General features: G+C 43.6%; 1 protein-coding gene across 3 annotated transcripts in view; it reads left to right on the top strand.

Moving 5' to 3' along the window:
* The first annotated feature begins 2282 nt into the window (after positions 1-2282).
* The window catches only part of EGLN1 (egl-9 family hypoxia inducible factor 1), a 43771-nt gene continuing 25674 nt past the window's right edge, over positions 2283-20379 (top strand). For all 3 annotated transcript variants that reach the window (XM_042848341.2, XM_042848342.2, XM_005291266.5), the window contains exon 1: positions 2283-3301. In XM_042848341.2, coding sequence (XP_042704275.2) covers positions 2423-3301 — 879 coding nt within the window. In that variant the 5' untranslated portion in view covers positions 2283-2422. The remainder of the gene's footprint in view (positions 3302-20379) is intronic.

Genomic DNA, 20379 nt, shown 5'->3' with positions numbered 1-20379 from the left:
TCTCTCAAGTCCTAGGCTACTTATTAGATCAGCCGCCCTGGCTGGGCTACCTCCAACCATACCTACATCTTGGTCCATTTAGCTGACATCTTTTGACTTTCACATCATCAGTTTGAAATGGCAAAAACTGACCACCTAGTCTGCCCTCTCCACTTCCTCCTTTCTCCATCAGTGTCAATAACACCACTAGGAATCATCCCTGTCACTAAAGCCCAGAATGCAGATGTCATCTTTGATTTGCTCTCCTTATCTCAAAACATCCATGCTGTTGATCTAAATCTTGGCTTTTCTTGCCTGTCATTTTTATAATATTTTGTACTTGTGTGTAGGGCCCTACCAAATTCATGGCCATGAAAAACTCATCATGGATCGTGAAATCTGGTCTTTTGTGTTTTTACCCTCAGGAGAGACCAGCAATTCTCAAATTGGGGATCCTGACCAAAAAGGGAGTTGCAGAGGGGTCACCCTCTGCACTGCCTTCAGAGCTGGGTAGCCAGAGGGCGGTGGCTGTTGGCAGGGCGCCCAGTTCTGAAGGCAGTGACCTGCCAGGAGCAGAGCAGAAGTAAGGGTAGCAATAGCATACCATGCCATCTTTACTTCTGTGCTGCTGCCTTCAGAGCTGGGCAGCCAGAGAGTGGTGGCTGCTGACTGAGGGCCCAGCTCTGCAGGCAGCATTGCAGAAGTAAAAGTAGCAATGCCATGCCATGCCATCCTTATTTCTGCACTGCTGCCGGTGGTGGCTCTGCCTTCAGAACTGGGCTCCTGGCCAGCAGCCACCACTCTCCAGCTGCCCAGCTCTGAAGGCAGCACCGCTACCAGCAGCAGCGCAGAAATAAGGGTAGCAATAATGCAACCCCCCCCCCCAGTAACCTTGCGACCCCCGCACAACTCCTTTTGGGGTCAGGACCTGGACAGTTACACCATGAAATTTCAGATTTAAATAGCTGAAATAATGAAATTTACAATTTTACAAATCTTATGACCATGAAATTGACCAAAATGGACTGTGAATTTGGTAGGGCTCTATTTATGTGTATTGCTTTTCAGTGGAGGAGCCTGGTGCACTTTACTAATGTGGATATGTATTATTTACATTCTTTTATGGATGAAGGTACTGAGACACCAATAAATTAAAGGGATGCCATTAATCTATAATCTGATTTTTTTAAAAAGTAGTTTCTATCCCCCTGGTAGCTGTTGTCATTTAACAACCAAATTGTCTTTCTTGGGGGAGGGGGGAAGTGTTTTCCTCTCCACGGTTGCTCTGCAAAACACCCCCCTCCATCCTAAATAAATAAATGAGCGGAAAATGTGTACATGAGAAACCATAGTGTAATTGACTATGCAGAAAGTGTTGTCAAATGCACAATTTTGCTAATCTTTCCATTATAGTAACCTTAGGTCTTATAACTATAGTAAATAAATAATTTTCAGACAGAAGTGTGAATTCAACCTGTTTCTCTTTAAGTGACTTCTCCAAGGCCACTAAGTAGATCAGTGGCAGCATTTGGGACTATAAATCGAGTGTCCTACTATGTACCAGACACACCACTTCTTATGTTTGTACAGCACTGAGCACATGGCTGCTATTAGATAAATAACTGTAGTTCATTTAGCAGACAGCAGTGCAAAGCATTGAGGAGGGGGGCGAGGAGGTCAGAACAGATTTTTGTAAAATGTGGGTGCTTGGTTCCAAGGTTTTGGTTTGGCCTCAGCTCCAACTGGGCTCCGGAGAGAGAGCAAAGGGGTGTCTACTCATGTCCTGGCAGGGCTGCTTAAAGTGACTGAGGGCAAAATCCACCCCATCTGCTCTAATACAAACAAATCACGGCCTTTAAGGTGGCTGACGAACTAAAACCTCCCTCAGGAGGGGTGTTACAGCCCCACCCCCAACGCTGCAGCAGTGCTGAGCTGGCCCGCACTCCCCCTGCTCTGCGGCCCCGCCCCGGCCGCGCAGGCTGGCTGGAAGTGGCGTACGTGCAAAGCGGGCAGAGATAGTGGCGCCTCCTCCTCGCCCCCGCAACCCCCCCGACTCAGGCAGCGGCGAGGCGAAGGGAGGAGACGCCGACCCGCACCGGGAAGAGGAGGCGACCCTAGTTCCCGTCGCAAAGGGGAGAGGCGGCGGCGGCGGCGGCTCCGGCACTCCCCGCTGCTTCCCTCGCCGGAGCAGCGATGAGGCGGAGGCGAGCCTGAGCCCCTGGGGAGAGCAGAGCGGCCTCGGCTCCCGCGGGTGCCCACTCCCCACGCAGGAGGAGGCCCGGGCTCCGTCGCGGGAGGCAGGCAGGGGAGCGGAGGCCGCCGCGGAGCAGGGACGGCCATGATGCAGTGAGAGCTGCCCGCCCTCCCAGGCTCCCTCCCAGCGCGGACCGCCTGAGCGCTGCTGGCCCCCACGACCCCCCGGAGCACCAGGGGCGGCGGCGCCATGGCCAATGACAGCGGCGGGGGCAGCGGGGCCGGCCAGGGCGGCGGGGGTGGCGGCAGCGAGCGGGACCGGCAGTACTGCGAGCTGTGCGGGAAGATGGAGAACCTGCTGCGGTGCGGCCGCTGCCGCAGCTCTTTCTACTGCAGCAAGGAGCACCAGCGCCAGGACTGGAAGAAGCACAAGCTCATCTGCCGCAGCGGTGGCGGCGCGGCGGCGGCAGGGGGCGCTGCCGAGCACCACGCCGGGGCCGCCGCGGGAGCAGGCGGCGGCGGGGAGGCCGGAGCCGTAGCTAAGAAGGTGCCGCCCGGCGCGGGCCTCGGCGCTGAGGAGGAGGCTGCGGCTGCGGCGCCTCTGACAAACAACCACGTTCCCACGGCCGCTGCTGCGCTGTCTGAGGCGGCGGCCCCCGCCGAAGAGGAGGCTGCGGCGGCGGCAGCTCCGGGCGGGGAGGCGGGGCTCGTGTACCGGGACAAATCCAACCTGTACCCGGGCGGGGGCCAGGCCGGGGCCGGCGGGGGCGCGCTGCGGCCGAACGGGCAGACCAAGTCGTTGGTGCCGCAGCGGCTGGCGCTGGAGTACATCGTGCCCTGCATGAACAAGCACGGCATCTGCGTGGTGGACGAGTTCCTGGGCAAGGAGGTGGGTGGGCGCATCGCCCGGGAGGTGCGGGCCCTGCACCACACCGGCCGCTTCACCGACGGGCAGCTGGTCAGCCAGAAGAGCGACTCCTCCAAGGACATCCGCGGGGACAAGATCACCTGGGTGGAGGGCAAGGAGCCGGGCTGCCAGACCATCGGGCTCCTCATGAACAGCATGGACGATCTCATCCGCCATTGCAATGGCAAGCTGGGCAACTACAAAATCAACGGCAGGACGAAAGTGAGTGACCCTCCCTTCTCCCCATTCATCTCGCGCACACACCTGCGGCTCGGCCTCCACCCCAAGTTCCCCAGTACCTGGGGCTTCTCTCCTTGCCCATTTCCTCCTCCTGCGCATGGTTTTGTTCAACATCTTGATTAGTAATCTGGATGATGGGATGAATGGTAACCTCTGCAAATTCACAGTTGGCACTAAGCTGGGGGAAGAGATCGATACACTAGAGGGTAGGGATAGAGTCCAGAGTGACCTAGACAAATTAGAGGATTGGGCTAAAAGAAATCTGATGAGGTTCAAGAAGGATAAGTGCAGAGTTTTGTACTTAGGAAGGAAGAATCCCATGCACTGCTACAGGCTGGGGACCAACTGGCTAAGCAGCAGTTTTGCAGAAAAGGACCTGGGGTTTACAGTGGACGAGAAACTGGATGAGAGTCAGCAGTGTGCCCTTGTTGCCAAGAAGGCCAATGGCATATTGGGCTGTGTTAGTAGGAGCATTGCCAGCAGATCAAGGGAAGTGATTATTCCCCTCTATTTGGCACTGGTGAGGCCACATCTGGAGTATTGCATCCAGTTTTGCCCCCCCCCCCCCCCCCCCCCCCCCACTACAGAAGGGATGTGGACAAATTGAAGAGAGTCCAGCGGAGGGCAACAAAAATTATTAGAGGGCTGGAGCACATGATTTATGAGGAGAGGCTGAGGGAACTGGGCTTATTTAGTCTGCAGAAGAGACGAGTGATGGGGGATTTGATAGCAGCCTTCAACTACCTGAAGGGGAGTTCAAAAGAGGATGGAGCTAGGCTGTTCTCAGTGGTGGCAGATGACAGAACAAGGAGCAATAGTCTCAAGTTGCAGTGGGGAAGGTCTAGGTTGGATATTAGGAAACACTATTTCACTAGGAGGGTGGTGAAACACTAGAATGGGTTACCTAGGGAGGTGGTGGAATCTCCATCCTTAGAGGTTTTTAAGGGCCGGCTTGACAAAACCCTGGCTGGGATGATTTAGTTGGGGTTGGCCCTGCTTTGAGCAGGGGATTGGACTAGATGACCTCCTGAGGTCTCTTCCAACCCTAATAGTCTATGATCCTATCCACCTTTCTAGCAGCTCCTCTAAGGCCAAGCAGGGTTAATGAGTTAGATCATCACCTCTCGCTGCCCTTCTGTCTCACGGGGCAACTCAAGTGAGAACTGAAAAATAAATAGTTTAGTTTGTTTCCTCTTGTAAAAAACGTCACTGACAGGCGAGCTCCACTGATGCCAATATTGAGCATCTTAGTCAATGTTGTCACTGTGCAGCACCAAAGAAACTCTGCTAGAAATAGCAACAGGAGGATTACATGAACAGCGTTTTAACTGCTGTGTTGTCTAACCCTGTTTAGAACTCTCTAAAATTCTCATTGCAAGTGTAATCATAGGCTTGGCAGGGGCCAAGGATTGGATAGTCCTGGGAACTGAACAGCTTCTCATTCCTAGAGGGTTGTCCCTAAATGTCAGGGTGGGGTAATGTGTATTGCTGGTGAGTGAGGTAATATCTTTTATTGGACTAGCTTCTGTTGGTTAGAGAGACAAGTATTTGAGCCACACAGAGCTCTGGGAAAAATCAGACCTGAAGAAGAGTTTTGTGTGGCTCGGAATAAAATAAAATAAAAAAAGATATCTCACCCATCTTGTCTCTAATATCCTGGAACCCACATGGCTAAAACTACACTGCATACAACAGTGATTGCTGCTGTCAGTGCTGTGCTGGTTCTGTGTCTGACTTCCATTTCTAGGACAGTCAGTGGGCATGCTTTCATGAATGCTACATCCCATATGCAAAACTGTAATACTGTATTAAATGTCTCAACTCATACAGCACAATCCTTGTTTGTGAAAGTACAAGAAACACCGCTTCAGAAACACAGCTTCAAATAGAGGTCTCTCTCCTCGTGAGAAAGATGAGGCAGGTCTGTAATGTCGAGGTTGCTAGAGGACTTGTTAGTTCTAATTTTCCTCTTCTCTATCCTCTTATGTGCACAGCAGTTTTTTGTTCTGAACGTGACAGAAAACTCATATTGTACAGGTGGGGAAATAGACAGGTCTGAAGATATACAGTATCTGCTGTGGAAACTCTCTCACTCTACACAAGGGTGAAAATGATCCTCCTTTAAATTCTGTTTGAACTGGTGGTCCCTGAAAATTTGGAATGTGATGGTCTCTGTCTCTAGTGTTCCCCTTTTGATCTTAAGTAATTTGACCACTTCGGAGATCTCATGCTACAATAGTGTTTGATCAGTTTCTCATGATTACTTCAGTTTATAAATTCTGAAATAATAATTCTTGTTATGAATACTTCTAGAATTACTTAGTGGGTGTTTGCTTATGGACATGCTCTTGGCAATGGAGGCTTTAGCGTGTATGTAGTCTATTAAATTACCATGAGTTGCATTGGTGTAGTAATACAGAAAGTGCTGTAAATAGGTGTTTGCATAAAACTGCTAGATATGGGACTATGGCTTACAGAGTGACTATAATATGTCAGATGGCAATATTTGGTACACTTATGAATACAACAAAATGGAAATTATTGGGTAAGTATCCAGGTGTGTGTGTTTAAAGTTTGTAACTTGTTGACCTGTAGTGGAGTCATCAGGCAGTGCTGTATTTATAACCTACTGTAAAATGTAAGTGGTGAGGAGAGGAAAGGTGTGATTGTTTGTGAGATGTTTTCTTTGCCAGTTTTGCCAAAAATGAGTACATTCATATTTTCCTTAGTGGGTTTTTTGGAGACACTAGCCCTCTTTACTGGGAATTCAAAGTTTCATGTCATAGTCATCCTGACTTGCAACTGTTTGGGTTCTTAAAGAAAAAAATCACAGCCTTTACAGGAGACTGTATAGGACATCTCTAAGTTTAATAAAGGACTAGTAATAAGAAAAAAATCAAACATTTTAAACTTTTGCAGAAAAGTTGAAACATCATTTTCAGACATCTCTGACAACTTGCTACTTCTGTTACAACATAAGAATGCTAGTGTGAACTGCTAAGAAGCAATGTGTGTCTGTTGCACTGTGACAGATTCTTGTTGCTGCAGAGCATCAGCTAGTAGGAAGCTATGGGGGAGAGGGAGAAACTGGAAGGGGGGTAGCCCTGGCCTCCTTTGGGATATAGTAAATTAAATAGATTTCCCTGCTGATGGAGAGTGTGTGTGGAATTTTTTGTGTACCTTGGTGTACTGACACTTAATTTGAAAGGCTATTATGTTGGAAACTGCTGGCTGACATGCTATGATTGTGTGGGTTTCTTGCGTAACTCCATAGCGTGGCATTTGTTAGCCAATTCATCCTTCCAGTAAGTATTCCACTCAAAAAAACCTCAAAGTTAAAATATTACAAAACAGCCTCCTAAAATCTGTAGTATTGTTAGATTTTAAAATTGGAGTAGTACTATTTGAATGGTAATCCTGCATTTTCCATGGCCTCTGCCTTTTTGTAATTCAGTTTCAATCCTGCAGTTTACGATAGATAGCAAGACTGGGGCTTAGAAGAAGGACTATTGGAGTTGACATACAGCATCAAACTATTAGTTCATTTAGTCTGGTATCCTACCAGCTTCTGGCAGTGGCAGATACCTGATGCTTCAAAGGTGGTTACACCTCCACCTCAGAAACCACCTGGCTAATTGTGAAATGATGTAAATGGGCAGGAGAGAATTCCTTCCTGCAGTTAGTTCTAAATGGAGTAAGAATAAGATTGATGGAATGTGGTTAGTCCTACTTGGATGCAGTCTGTACCTTCTGAAATCTCTGGGGTTGTGTTAGGGACAAGATCCCTCCGAGAGAGAGAGAGGTTTAAAGAGATGTTGCTTTTCTGAGGCTAATGCTTGTGCTGCTGGGGGTAAACTTACTTCCTCAGCAACTTCAGCAGGGACAAAGTGGAAGTCAGTGAATTGACAAGAATCGTTCTCTTGAGTGGGTTAGGAGATAGACAAAAGGAAAGAAGAGGGAAAAGGAAGGTTAAAATTGCCAAGGTATTCGGTCTAGTGCAGGGGTCGGCAGCCTTTCAGAAGTGGTGTGCCGAGTCTTCATTTATTCACTCTGATTTAAGGTTTCGTGTGCCAATAATACATTTTAATGTTTTTTAGAAGGTCTCTTTCTATAAGTCTATAATATATAACTAAACTATTGTATGTAAAGTAAATAAGGTTTTTACAATGTTTAAGAAGCTTCATTTAAAATTAAATTAAAATGCAGAGCCCCCCGGTGTCCAGGACCCGGGCAGTGTGAGTGCCACTGAAAATCAGCTCATGTGCCGCTTTCAGCATGCGTGCCATAGGTTGCCTACCCCTGGTCTAGTGTATATTTCTGAACCAAGCTTATTCACTTACTCCCACAGCTAACCGGGACTAGGAGTGCTATGAAAACGAATATTTATTTCTTCCTACCTCAGCTTCCACCAACTGTACAGAATTGCACTTGTGCCACTCCTTCAGAGTGCTTTCTCTGTTTGGCAAGAGTAGCATAGTGAAACTAATCGCGATCACCTGATTGAGTAGTACAGTTCTGGGGAGGAAAATAGTAGAGATGGAACACACACAAGGTGGATAGGACAGAGACAAAGAGGTGAAGGTGTGAGGATGATTGAGACACCTGAACAGCAGGGGACTGGCTGTGCGCCAGTAGCAGTATAATAAATACTATTCATGGTAGGGGAGAACCCAAAAAGTAAAGGGTGGGGGAGGAGTAGAGTAGTGGAGACTTTCCAACCACTGGCTGCTTGATAGGAGGAGGGAAAGAAGGCTCCACATTTATTATACAACTGTTATATAAAAACTGTTATGAAAAATGTCTTTCTTCCTTCCCCCTTCTTTTTGTCCCAGGGTTGAGGGAATTGCAGTATGTTAAGAGTCTGAGCATCCACATTCCTGGCAGATCAGAGGGATAAGGGGTGGGGAACCACATTGGGTCACTGCCATTTGGCCTTGCTGGTGGGGCACCTTTCATTTTGACCTTTGGTTAACAGGCTTAGTTCTGGGTACTGTGTAGTCTAGTAAATTTTCAAGCCCTGTTCTGAACAGTCCTTACACCAAAAGTGTGCTTTTCTTTGGTAGCAAAAACTGCTTTTCTTTTTTAAAACAAACAATGGCACACTAGAAGAAGTGTGATTATATTAGATTCCCGTCTATAACTACTGATCCTGCTTTGTGTAAGCCCCAACATACATAGGTATCTGGTATAATGCACTTTGCCGTGCTATAGCTTACATATTTTTTACTGTATTAAGTACATTTGGCTTGTTATAGGGACAGTTGCAATCTTGCCTTCCAAACATTGTTTTTTATATTTGTGTCTGTAATGTTTTGGATTGCTTAGTATGGATGTATGGAGAATGTAAAAGAAGCCTTATAATGTTTGATATTCATGACAACAAAGTACTTTAACAGGATAGTAGGTAAATCAGCATAAAATACTATGGGCTACAGGGATCATTTTAGAGTTGGCCTTTGCTCTGGCAGGACAAGAATGCTCAGCTTTACCAGCAAGGTCTGGTGCAGTATACTCCCATAGCACAAGCACTCTAAGGTTACGTCTACACTACCCGCTGGATCGGCGGGTAGCGCTCGATCTATCGGGGATCGATTTATCGCGTGTAGTGTAGACGCGATAAATCAATCCCCGATCGCTCTCCCGTCGACTGCTGAACTCCAGCAGTGCGAGAGGCGGAAGCAAAGTCGAAGGGGGAGCCGCGGCTGTCGATCCATCGCCACGAGGACGCGAAGTAAGTAATTTTAATTTGATCTAAGATACGTCGACTTCAGCTACGCTGTTCTCGTAGCTGACGTTGCGTATCTTAGATCGATTTTCCCCCTCTCCCTCTCCCCCCGTGTAGACCAGGCCTACGTAGTCCTATTAAGTGATGTCCCTAAATAGGATTTTTGTAAAAAAATTTGAAATACAAAATTAAAAGTTGGCCTTCAGAATTGTTTCTTCAATAGTGAAGGTATTTTTTTGTATTGGTAAAAAAGCATGCATGTACTTTTAATGCACACACTTATCTCTCAGCAGATTTCTTTACATTTTTCTGACTCTAACCTTGATGTTTATACACCTAGTCAAAACAGTCCTTACAACCTGATTCAGTAAAATCTCTTGTCTGGCCTTTTGTACTTGTGTCTAGAAAATAGATTTTGTTGTTGTTGTTGAGGGTGTGGCGAGGGTGAGTATTGGCACAGAAGTCACCACAGCATTTTTATTGAATATTTGACCTTTTACCAGCACTGGTCCAAGCCCTGTAAACAAACTTCTTCTGTTAGGAGAAGGAATGAATCATAAATGACTCCAGTCCATAGCCTGCTGTAATAAAAGGGTAGGAATTATGTTGTTTCATAAATGTTTCATTGGTTGAAAACAACTGTAATATTTTACACCTTTTTCAATCTTCTACCTTCTTTTTTCTAGAGATGCAAAAGCAAAAACTCTCTCTGCTTTAGGTGATAGCTGGGTGTCTTTACAGAAGTGAGTGGATTGCTGATGAAAGGACAAAATGCCATTTTAATGGCTAATACTATTGAAAAACATCCAAAAACTTAAGTAATTGATTTCAGTACTGAAAGTTTTTCCTCAGTAAGCAGTTGAGACATGATCATTCACAAGATCAAGGCTTATATAGTGGTTGGAGAGGGGATCATTACCATTAGAAGGCTATTTAGTAAGAGCTAGTCTACACTGGCAACGCTAAAGTGCTGCCCTGGCAGCACTTAAATGTGCCTTGTGTGGTCGTGGCACAGCGCTCTAAAAAACCCACCTCCACGAGGGGCGTAGCTATCAGCGCTGGGAGCGCGGCCACCAGCGCTGGTGCACTGTCTACGCTGGTGCTTTACAGCGCTGAAACTTGTTGCTTTTTCACACCCCTGAGCAAGAAAGTTGCAGCACTGTAAACAGCCAGTGTAGACAAGCCCTAAGTGTATGAAAAGGAGTAGTAGCTGGGCCTTGAAATATTTATCCAACATCTACTAGCCTGAGGAATCGTCTCTATTTGGGAGAGTAGACTGATATTTTGGGAGAGAGGAAGAAGAAAGGAAATATAGAGGTGGTAGAGAACACAACATAGGGAAAGATACATAAGCAAGTGGAGGGACAGAGAAAGAGACCGACATTGATGACCCAGGAAGAGAGAGAGTTATGATCTATTACAGGGAAAATAAAAAAAGTGAAGTGCAGTCCAGGAAGGGAAAAGACTATAGAACAAAAGCAAGAGGTGTAGTAAGTTGTATTTTTTAAGGTTTATTGAATAAAGGTGATAATGTGTTACAATTAAATGCAATACTCATCTGTTGTACTCTTTTTACATTGCAGGGAGTGTGGCTTTGTGGACATCACTACAAAAATATTTCTTATGCTAGTTAATAGGCTAGGTTTAATTCAGTCAGTTTAAATAGATTGTTAGCAATGCAAACTAAAATGACTTAAACGTAAACAAGAGTTTATTTACATTAGGGGCTTGCGCTGGTTTAAGTAGATCAATTTAAAATCAATTTCCTCAAACCACAGTGACATTAAAATCTGCTGTATTTGCATTCCTGATCACATTTAACATCACTGTGTGAAAGTTTCAGGTGTCTCAGATGACCTTCAGGCAGTCAGAACTTCACTGTGTACTCTTTTGCAAAGATAAGGTACAAATGTGACCATTCTTTTCAAAGCATGCCCTTTTTAAAATCAGAAAGAATGTATTCCTAGAGCAGTGACTAAAAAGTGGGTAGCACATTTAAAACAAATTGTGCTTGATCTCCACTGCACTTGGGTTCTGCTTAGAAGCAATGGGGAGGGGAGACTGGGAGGAAGTCAGGTATTTCTGCTGCCCCTAGGGGCTCTATTCAGAGAGCAGGACCACATTGTGCTAGGCCCTATACAAACATGGAACAACAAGGTGGTCTCTTAGCTATTTTGTCCTGGCTTAAGTTAAAACTGCAAGGTGAGCAAGTATAATTTACACTGTTGATGTAAGGTCTCTCAGGGTCCTTAGTCCAGTGGAGAATTGGGTGTATTAGAGCCCCACTCTGACATGCCCCTTACCTGCCCAAGTGTCTCCTTCTTCTCTTTACACTAGAGTAAAGCTCCAACACATGGTGCAGTAGAGTTGGCAGAGAAGGCTTCTGAGCTGGGGGTGGAGATTCCCCTTACACAGGGGGAATTCTCTAGAGACAATCTCCTGGGTGCTTTGCACCGTATAAATTCACTTTTCACCACAAAAATAGTGGAAAGTGAACTTTGTGGACTGGAGATTCTGGACTATTGGTTTTGAACCCTTAAGTATAACAATGTACTGATTTCTAAAATAACCATTATCTTGCTAAACTAAGTATTACGGGGAATTAAATCCAGTGATAGAGCATGCATCACTGGATTTAATTCTGAGTCTGTAGCCAAGTTGCATTCTGGACAAAAAGGCTGTTTTGGACTCCTTCTCATATGTTTTCCCTCTAAATTACACCATATGAGATTCTGATAATGTGTCATAGTACTCTCCGCACTGTTTTTCCTGGTATAGGTATTCCTTGCATGTTGGGGATTTTCTTTTTTTGGCAGTATAATTTCTGGCTATGATTCTGGTCTTTCCCAACCATTACACAGAGCAGGCTTTGCATAAAAGGTCTTTTCTGTTCCTAGTCTGTAGAATTTGGTTACATTAGTATGATTACATAATAATATTACTGTTGGAAAGTTAGTTTCTAAGAAGTCAAAATTATTTCTAGAAAGTTAGTAAATCCAATCTAATCTTATGAGAGCTCCAGCATCTATGTCCTAACTCTTACAGTACATATGCCCCCAAAGTGTATCCCAACTTTATTCAGCTTTTATATTGTCTACTCAATCATAATTTAATCTCCTGCTGTCAGATTGCTAGTAGTCCTTTCTGGTAAAATTTTACTTATCCAAAGCTATGGAGAAACCTTTTTCCCTGTGTGGTGGTTCATTGAAAGCATATTTCATATTCCAGTATGTGATGTGGCTGGACTAGCTGGATCTTTACTCTCCTCTGCCTTTTGGTAGGGCAAGGGGTTGAACACAACCACCACAGTTATTTCATCCTATCACAGATGGTTAAATCTTGGTTTACACGTAAAATTTAGGTTGACATAGTTCTGGTGCTCAAGGGTGAGAAAAATCCACTTCCCTGAGTGATGTAGCTATGCCAACCTAAACTCCTGCTGTAGGTGTAGCTAGGTTGATGGGAGAATGCTTCTGTCAGCCTAGCTACCATTGCTTGGGAAGGTGGTGGTCTAACAGAGAATGAAAAACCCCTTCCATTACTATAGGCTGTGTCTGCTCTACAGGGTTATGCTAGCATAGCTACAGCACCATAGCTGTGCTAGTGTAGTCCCCATAGCATAGATGTGGCCTAAACTTATAGGTTCTCATAGTGTCTGCTTCCACCTTCAGTGGTTGAATTACAGTGGGTGATGAGGCTGGTTTATATGTTAAGCACAAAAAAATGCTAATTCAGCATTGAAGTGAATGTTTTATTCCATCCTTCACTCATCCTTTATTCACCCTGATCCTCGCTTTTACGAAAGGTGATTATATAGGTAAAGAGCCTTTTTATTTTTAAATATAAGGTCCTCAAATGGCCCTCTCTGTTATATGTGTACTCACTGCCCAGTTCTTTAGAAAAAGAATGTTTGGCCATTTGCTTTCCCTCATTTTTGTGAACAATGGTTTAGCAATTAAAAAACTGCATTTTACTGTGTAACTTGAGTACTGACATAACCACATTGTACACCTGTGTAATATTTTTGTATGTAGTTAAATTGATGATGTGTTTTTAATATACAATAAAGGCAATGTCGGTTAGTTATAAGAATATATACTTTTGCATAGCCTTACTTCATTGTTTTTAACTTTTGTAACCTTAATGTAATGTTAAAGATTTTTTTTAAGAATGAACAGAAACACTACATCTCAGTCCCATTGTTTCCTTTCTCAGCCTCTCCTTGCCCTCTTCTTTTTCTTGTCCCTTGTTCTCAGTCCATGCTTTGTTCAACATTCAAAGTACGACCTACTTTCTTCTGTTCTCTGGCTGCTCCTTCCCACAAAGGTTGTGATGTGCAGCCCCCTTCTGGCATCTAGTTCGTTTGAATTATTGGTGGAGAAACGAGTTATACACTTCTTTTAGATGCAAACTTATTTTTCCTCTCTTAAAGATGGCATAGTGACTAGGTCTTTGCTCCTGGCTTGAGTCAGGCCAGAATTCCTCTAGGTCTGAAAAGATTCTTGACCCTTTCACTTGGAGACCCAAATGGGCCTGCCTCCTTTTGAGACCAACTGCCAGTGTCTCAGCATTACCCTTTTAAAAATACCTGTTTTACATTAGTCCCCCTCAGCATAAGTACCAATGAGGTTCATGGTTTTGAAGGACTGTGAGGGTTATGACCAACCACTGCTTCTTCTGCAGCTTCTCCTTTGGTGATGAAAATATCTTACTTCAGAATCCCAACAGTGAAGGCGAGTTGTCCACCTATTCTCCTAAAGACCCCTCTCCAGATTTTTGACTTGGAGAGTGATTCCAGAGTGGTGTCCTATTCTAGACATTGTAAGAGTCTACTTCCTCCATGTGCCTTGGTATCCATCCCACTAAGGCCCTCTCTCATTCTTTTATAATGCCCTTTCATAGCCATACTGGAGCTCTGGGGTTCCTTATTGGAAACACACTTCACATACACCATTCCAGAGAGAGTGTTTATTTGGAGGCAGAAAACAGCTCAGCCTTAAGAAACCCCTCTTGAGAAGGAACATCCCGAAGAACCCTCTGAGGAGGAACAACGTCACAAGGAGGAGGACATCAGTCTGTGCCAGGATGGGTTACTCTCCCAATAAATGAGGCCCCTTTAGAACCTAAAAAAACTGTCTGGCAGATGCCAGCTACTATAGCCCCAACAGCCAAGAAAGCTGACAAAAGGTATTTTGTATCTTCTGGGGGAGCTGTATATCTGTATTCTTCTCTTGTAGTAAGGCTTTCTTGTAGTAGCAGCTGCAAACAAAAAGAGCAGACAACATCACTCTAAAATAGCCCTGACTCAAAGGGATCCAAACATTTTGGATCCATTTGCTCAAAAAATTATTTAACTCCAAGTTTGCAGTTGAGAATCTGTAATTATCGAGCACTCGTAGTATAGTGTGTTTTTTTTCTTCTCAACTACATTGAATTTGCAGACTTTATTAAGAAATTGCCACAAGATCATAGAGAACAGTTTCTGTAATTACTGACTGTCAGTTAATAGTGAGTGTCTATGAGCATCTCTGGCTGCTGCAGATACTGCTTCATGCTCCATGGCAGGATCAGTGGTGATGCAGCGTCACTTAGCGAGGTCCAATCCACGGTAGAGGATCTTCTGCTTGAGGGCCCCAGTTTATTCAGTAGAAAGACAGATGATGCCCTCCGCACTCTTTAAGGATTTCTGCACTACCTTTGAGTGCCATACACATCTGAAGTGAAAAGGAAGCATGATAAGTCCCAGACTTACTCAAGGCTGAGAACAACCCCCCCAAGCTCCTTCTGTTACCAGAAACCCTCAGAGCTTCTTAAGAAGTGGCACAGATTGAGGGGGGCAGGAAAAAAGATCAACAGCAACCTCACAGTCAAAATTTTCCAGTAAACAATCCTTCTGATTTGTTGAGTGAGAGCTACAAACTGACTCTGACTCTCTTCCTCCTTCTCTAAAATATTTTGGAAACCAGTTCTTCCTATTTTGGGGGTTATGGAACATTATAACTAAGGCTACGATTTAGTCACGGCAGTCACTGATTCCGTGATTTTACTGGACCTCTCTGACTTCTTCAGCTGTCGGGGCTGGGGCTGAAGCTGAGGCAATGCTCCCCACATAGTCCCACGGCAGGGGCCGCCGCTGGGGCCATGCACTCCTGCCCCGCAGCTTGTACTGTACTTTTTAGTAAAAGTCCCGGGCTCCATGAATTTTTGTTTGTTGCTCCTGACCCGTCAGTGACTTTTACTAAAAATAATAGAGACAAAATCTTAGCCTTAATTATAACAGATGTGGGTCTGAGAGATCATTACGTCTAATTATACAGTTCAGTTCTGCACTACACCTACCCCCAACCCAGCTTCCCTGTCCTTAGTCAGGTATCCCTCTCACATGAGACTAGTCACTTCTTGGCTGAGCGCCCTCCTCTCTGAGCTAAAGAGGTTCCTCCACAACACAGAAGAAAAGATTTCTGTTCCGAATACTACTTCATATCTAAGAAGAATGGTGGTTGGGGACCTATTCCAGACCTCAGAATGCTCAGCATGAATGTTTGGTGGGAGGGTCCTAGAATGAAAGTCTGCACCACAGTTAAACAGGTCCTTAGCCTGAGTCAGCTGGCATGGGTCAGCCACAGGTGTTTAATTGCAGTATAGACATACCCTAAGACAGCCAGAAGTTGCCTGCCTCAGGGAAAATTGGAGACCATGTCCATGCTCATCACTCAACTTCAGACAGTTCCTCAAAGAACAGCTAGGACTTGTCACAGTGTACTGGACCAGATAGTTTATTCCATTTCTGTTATGTTGCATGCCAGACTACACCTATGTTGGATGCAGGGTTGAATGAAGTACATACCTTGTTAGAATGGGTCATGGCTTCTGAGTCACTAAGAGTGGACTATATATAGCACTTGAAGAAAAAGCAATTGCTTACCTGTGTAGGAACGCAGGACTGGAAGCAGGGGTAGTCAGTAGGCAGACTGCAGGCCAAATCTGGACTGCCAAAAGCTTTTGAACAGACTGTGAAATCTTTTTATTTACTTATTATTATTATCATCATTATTGGTTTTTTTTTATATTATTTTTCTCTGGAGACTGGACCTTGACCAAGAAATTTTGGACCTTGACAAAAAATAATTGATTACTCCTGATCTGGAAGGGACCTCCTGGATAAGAAAGTCCAGCCTCCTGCTATTGCAGGCAACCTAGTCACTAAATTTATCAAGCTACATCTTAAAACTAGTTAGGTTGGTTTTCCCCCACTACTCATATTGGAAGGCTGTTCTAGAACATCACTCCTGTCTGATAATTAGAAACCTTCTAATTTCCAGCCTAAACTTTTGTAAACATTTGTAACTTGAGTTTTTAGAGATTTGTTCTCCATATAAATATATATTCCAAGACCCACCCTCGATCCCTTCTGTTATGGAGTTCTATAGCATCTGGATTTTGCGGTGGAGAAGGAACTGAGGGGTGGTTGGGTCCGACCTCCCTTTATGCCTTCAGTGCAAAGCACAAAGACACTTGGTGCATGCTTGGCCCTAACGGACACTGCTGGCCAAAAGATTCCAGTCTACTCGAGAGCATGGTGTGTGTGTGTACAACACATCTCAAACTCAAGTTACTGTGCAGATAAGTAATTTCTCTTTGCCAGTGCCTCAAAGGGCCTGAAATTTTTGAGAGCTAAGGTTGTTCCTAATGTTATGAAGGCCAGGAGTCAATATGCAAGAGTAGGAATCCAAGCAAACATACCTTTAGAGAAGCAGCATTTCAGGTGAATAGTTATCTCTTCTCTCACTAATAATTCAAAAAACAGCTAAATAGGCTTTCCTAAAACTATTTGGAAAATCTTTCCTTAGGGTGAAGGCCAAACATATATTTTATCCGTAAAGAAATAACATTTCAGAAAACTCTGACTGAAAAGAAGGCTTTAAGTAGGTTTTGTAACCTAACGCAGTGGCTCTCAACCTCTCCAGACTACTGTACACCTTTCAGGAGTCTGATTTGTCTTGTGTATCCCCAAGTTTCACCTCACTTAAAAACAACTTGCTTACAAAATCAAACATACAAATACTAAAGTGTCACAGCACACTATTACTGAAAAATTGCTTACTTTCTCATTTTTACCATGTAATTATAAAATAAATCAATTGGAATATAAATATTGTACTTACATTTCAGTGTATAGTAAATAGAGCAGTCTAAACAAGTCATTGTTTGTATGGAATTTTAGTTTGTACTAACTTTGCTAGTGCTTTTTATATAGCCTGTTGTAAAACTAGGCAAATATCTAGATGAGCTGATGTACCCTCTGTGTACCCCCAGGGGTACATGTACCCCTGGTTGAGAACCACTGATTTAACTCGTGTCCCTTAATACTCTAATCAAGGCTCCTCTACCTCTTGTGCTGTTTGGGAAATAACTAATATGTAATCAGATGAACGGTTCTTGGAGTTTCTCAAACCATGATTGGAAGCGCTTGGTAATACCAGAAAGAGACTTACAGATTACTGTATATTAATGCTAATAAAGTAACATATTAAATTAACAGACTAGCAAATGAACCGACCTTTTCAATGAATGGACAAAGAAAGTTATGTGAATTCCCCAGCTTCTGCTACTTATGAATATACTGGATATTATATTATAATCCATAATAATTCTGTATGCATCTTGTTAACATTGTTTCTTTGGCAACTATAGCCATTTTTCATTTGCATGTGAAGAAACGAGAGGATGAAATAAGGTCCATTTTGGAAGTGGGGGAGAGATGTAGAGAATATTTATTCCTATAGGGATGGGTTTTGGTGATGCAGAATGCCAAATTATTAGAATATAGATTTCCTTTAGATGGTAAAAATAATATAGAAAGCAATGGGTTACATATGAATTTAACAGCCTCCTTTTCTTTTCTTTTCTTTTTTCTTTTCTTTTCTTTCTCTCCCCCCTCCCCCCCCCCCCCCCGCCCTCCTTCAGGGACTCAATATTCACTTTCAATGGACCTTTTCAAATTCCGTTCCTTTTTGCATAGTTTTTCATGGCTCTTTAAAGGAGGCACTGCAGTGCTAATTGCTTAGTCATTTAAGATACCTCTCCTGGGGCTGGTCCACACTAAGCCCCCAGTTCAAACTAAGATACGCAACTTCAGCTATGTGAATAACGTAACTGAAGTCGAAGTATCTTAGTTTGAACTTAAAGGTACTTACCGCGGGTCCACACGCAGCAGGCAGGCTCCCCCGTCGATTCCGCCTACTCCTCTCGCGGGCAGGATTACCGGCGTCGACGGCAAGCACTTCCGGGATCAATTTATCGCGTCTAGACGAGACGCGATAAATTGATCCCAGAAGATCGATTGCTTGCCGCCGAACCAGCAGGTAAGTATAGACGTACCCCTGGATTCTGAGGATGACTGGTTGCATTTTGCTGAGCAAATCTTCAGTAGAAGATCAGAATTAGTTGGCTCATGACCCTGCAAAAACTGCTGGTAAATTGGGATCATAATGTCGGGTTGAAAGCTGCTGAACTGGACACTCAAGTGCAGTGACTGCAGACAAACTCAGGAACCATTACGTGCTTAACCAGTGCTTTAAGTTAGGCTTTCGTTACTTTTCACTATTCACATTGGGAAGAAATACTTGAGCAATTTTAACTCAAATTAATATTTTAACAAAATTAATATTTTTATAGGAATTTCACTATAAATAATACAAAATCCCTTTATTACAAAACTCTGCAGCCTAACATCTCAAATTTCTAGTGGGCACTAACAACAACTCTTTAAGACTGAGGATTATTTTTATAGTTCAGTTAATATAGTCCAAACACAATTAGGGCATGATCGAGCTAAAGGCTACTTTTTATGGTGACTGGCCTACAAAAGTTCTAACCTCTACAGCAGAGGCTATTCAGAATTTTGAGGACCCATAGAATGTCTGCACCATTTCTTTCCCAAAACCAGAGTCTGACGCTATCCTGCATTTCAGTAAATGTCAGTCAGGATCTTTAAAACAATGTCAGATGAGTGCAATGAACCATTTTAGGGACCCCTACTATGTTTTACGGGGAGTGGGTGCTTAGCTGGAGTAGAGTTTCTAATAAGCAATAATACATGGACCAAAGATTTCAATTTAAGTATAAATATATTTTTTAAACCCAGCTACTGAGGGATCCCATCTCACAGCCCTCCACTTGTCATTTTCAGTTGTCAGATTAATAGTTTGGGGTTCTTAGCAACGGGATGGAGGATGGAGATTTCTATATTAACATGCCTTTCCTGTGACTACTAGGTTGACCTGTTGTAGAGCCAAGATCTGTGACCTTCCAGTACTTCTGCAGTTCAGGAGGCTGCGGATATTTTTGTCTAGATCAGCTTTTTTTAATTGGTATAACAATGAATAATTTAAGTTGATAGTATTCAGGAGTTGAATGTGCTTGGAAGTTATGTAATGTAGAACTTTAATTCTGTAGGTCTTAAAACTCTCCATACCCTCATACTGACAAGAATCTTCCACTCAAATTCCAATAGACTTCTCTGCTTTCTTAAAGATCCTGTAGATGTGGAAAGAGGAGATGATGTACTGGCAAGAAAAGTTTTCAGAGCTGTTCTTGTTCAGTTTTACTAAATCCTGAGTTAATTCTTTATGGTCTCATTTTAAACATCCATTCAGCTAATATTCACCACAACAGTGAAACTCAACAAACAGCTTGTGCTTCATTAGAACGTTTGATCCCTTTTTGGTAAAGGGTATCAGGCTCTTATTCATTTCAGTTGAAGTTGTTCCATTGCTGTTAAGATAGCTGGCGCATAGCCTTGGCATTGTGAGAAAGGAAACTGTGGCCAGTTGATAAGGGAATCTTGAGCTAATTAAGTTTCAGCTGGCATGTTATATTATGCCCAGTGAAATAAATGGTCAGTCATACTGTTGGATGGCTTAACCTTACTTATGGTCTGAATGGGGGGTGGAGCATCAGCCAGTTTTGAAACCCTCTTATTCATAAAAGTAAATCCATCTTTTTTTTATTTTTTATTTTTTTTAAAGTACTGTCATTTTGATTGGTGGAAACAGAAGAAGCTAATCTTATGGCAAGTCAGTATGCATCTTTTCAATAAAGGTACAGTGAGTATTTGTTGCTGTACTACAATGCTGCCAGAGTGAGTTGGCCGAAAGTCTGATTACTTCTTACCTTTTAAAGGTGTGCTGTCAACTTGAAATCTGATTAATTTAAAGAGTCTCCAACATTAAACCTGCCATGAGTACTTTTGCCAGTTTTTGTGGTTGTAAAGCTATATTTTTTCCTATTTTAAAAAAAATTATTCCTTTTCTATTGGTGTGTGAAAGACCCA

This window comes from Chrysemys picta, chromosome 3 (genome assembly GCF_011386835.1).
Source record: "Chrysemys picta bellii isolate R12L10 chromosome 3, ASM1138683v2, whole genome shotgun sequence".
Classification (NCBI taxonomy): Eukaryota; Metazoa; Chordata; order Testudines; family Emydidae; genus Chrysemys; species Chrysemys picta.
Note: the sequence above shows the minus strand (reverse complement) of the source record. Positions and strands in the feature narration are given on the sequence as shown.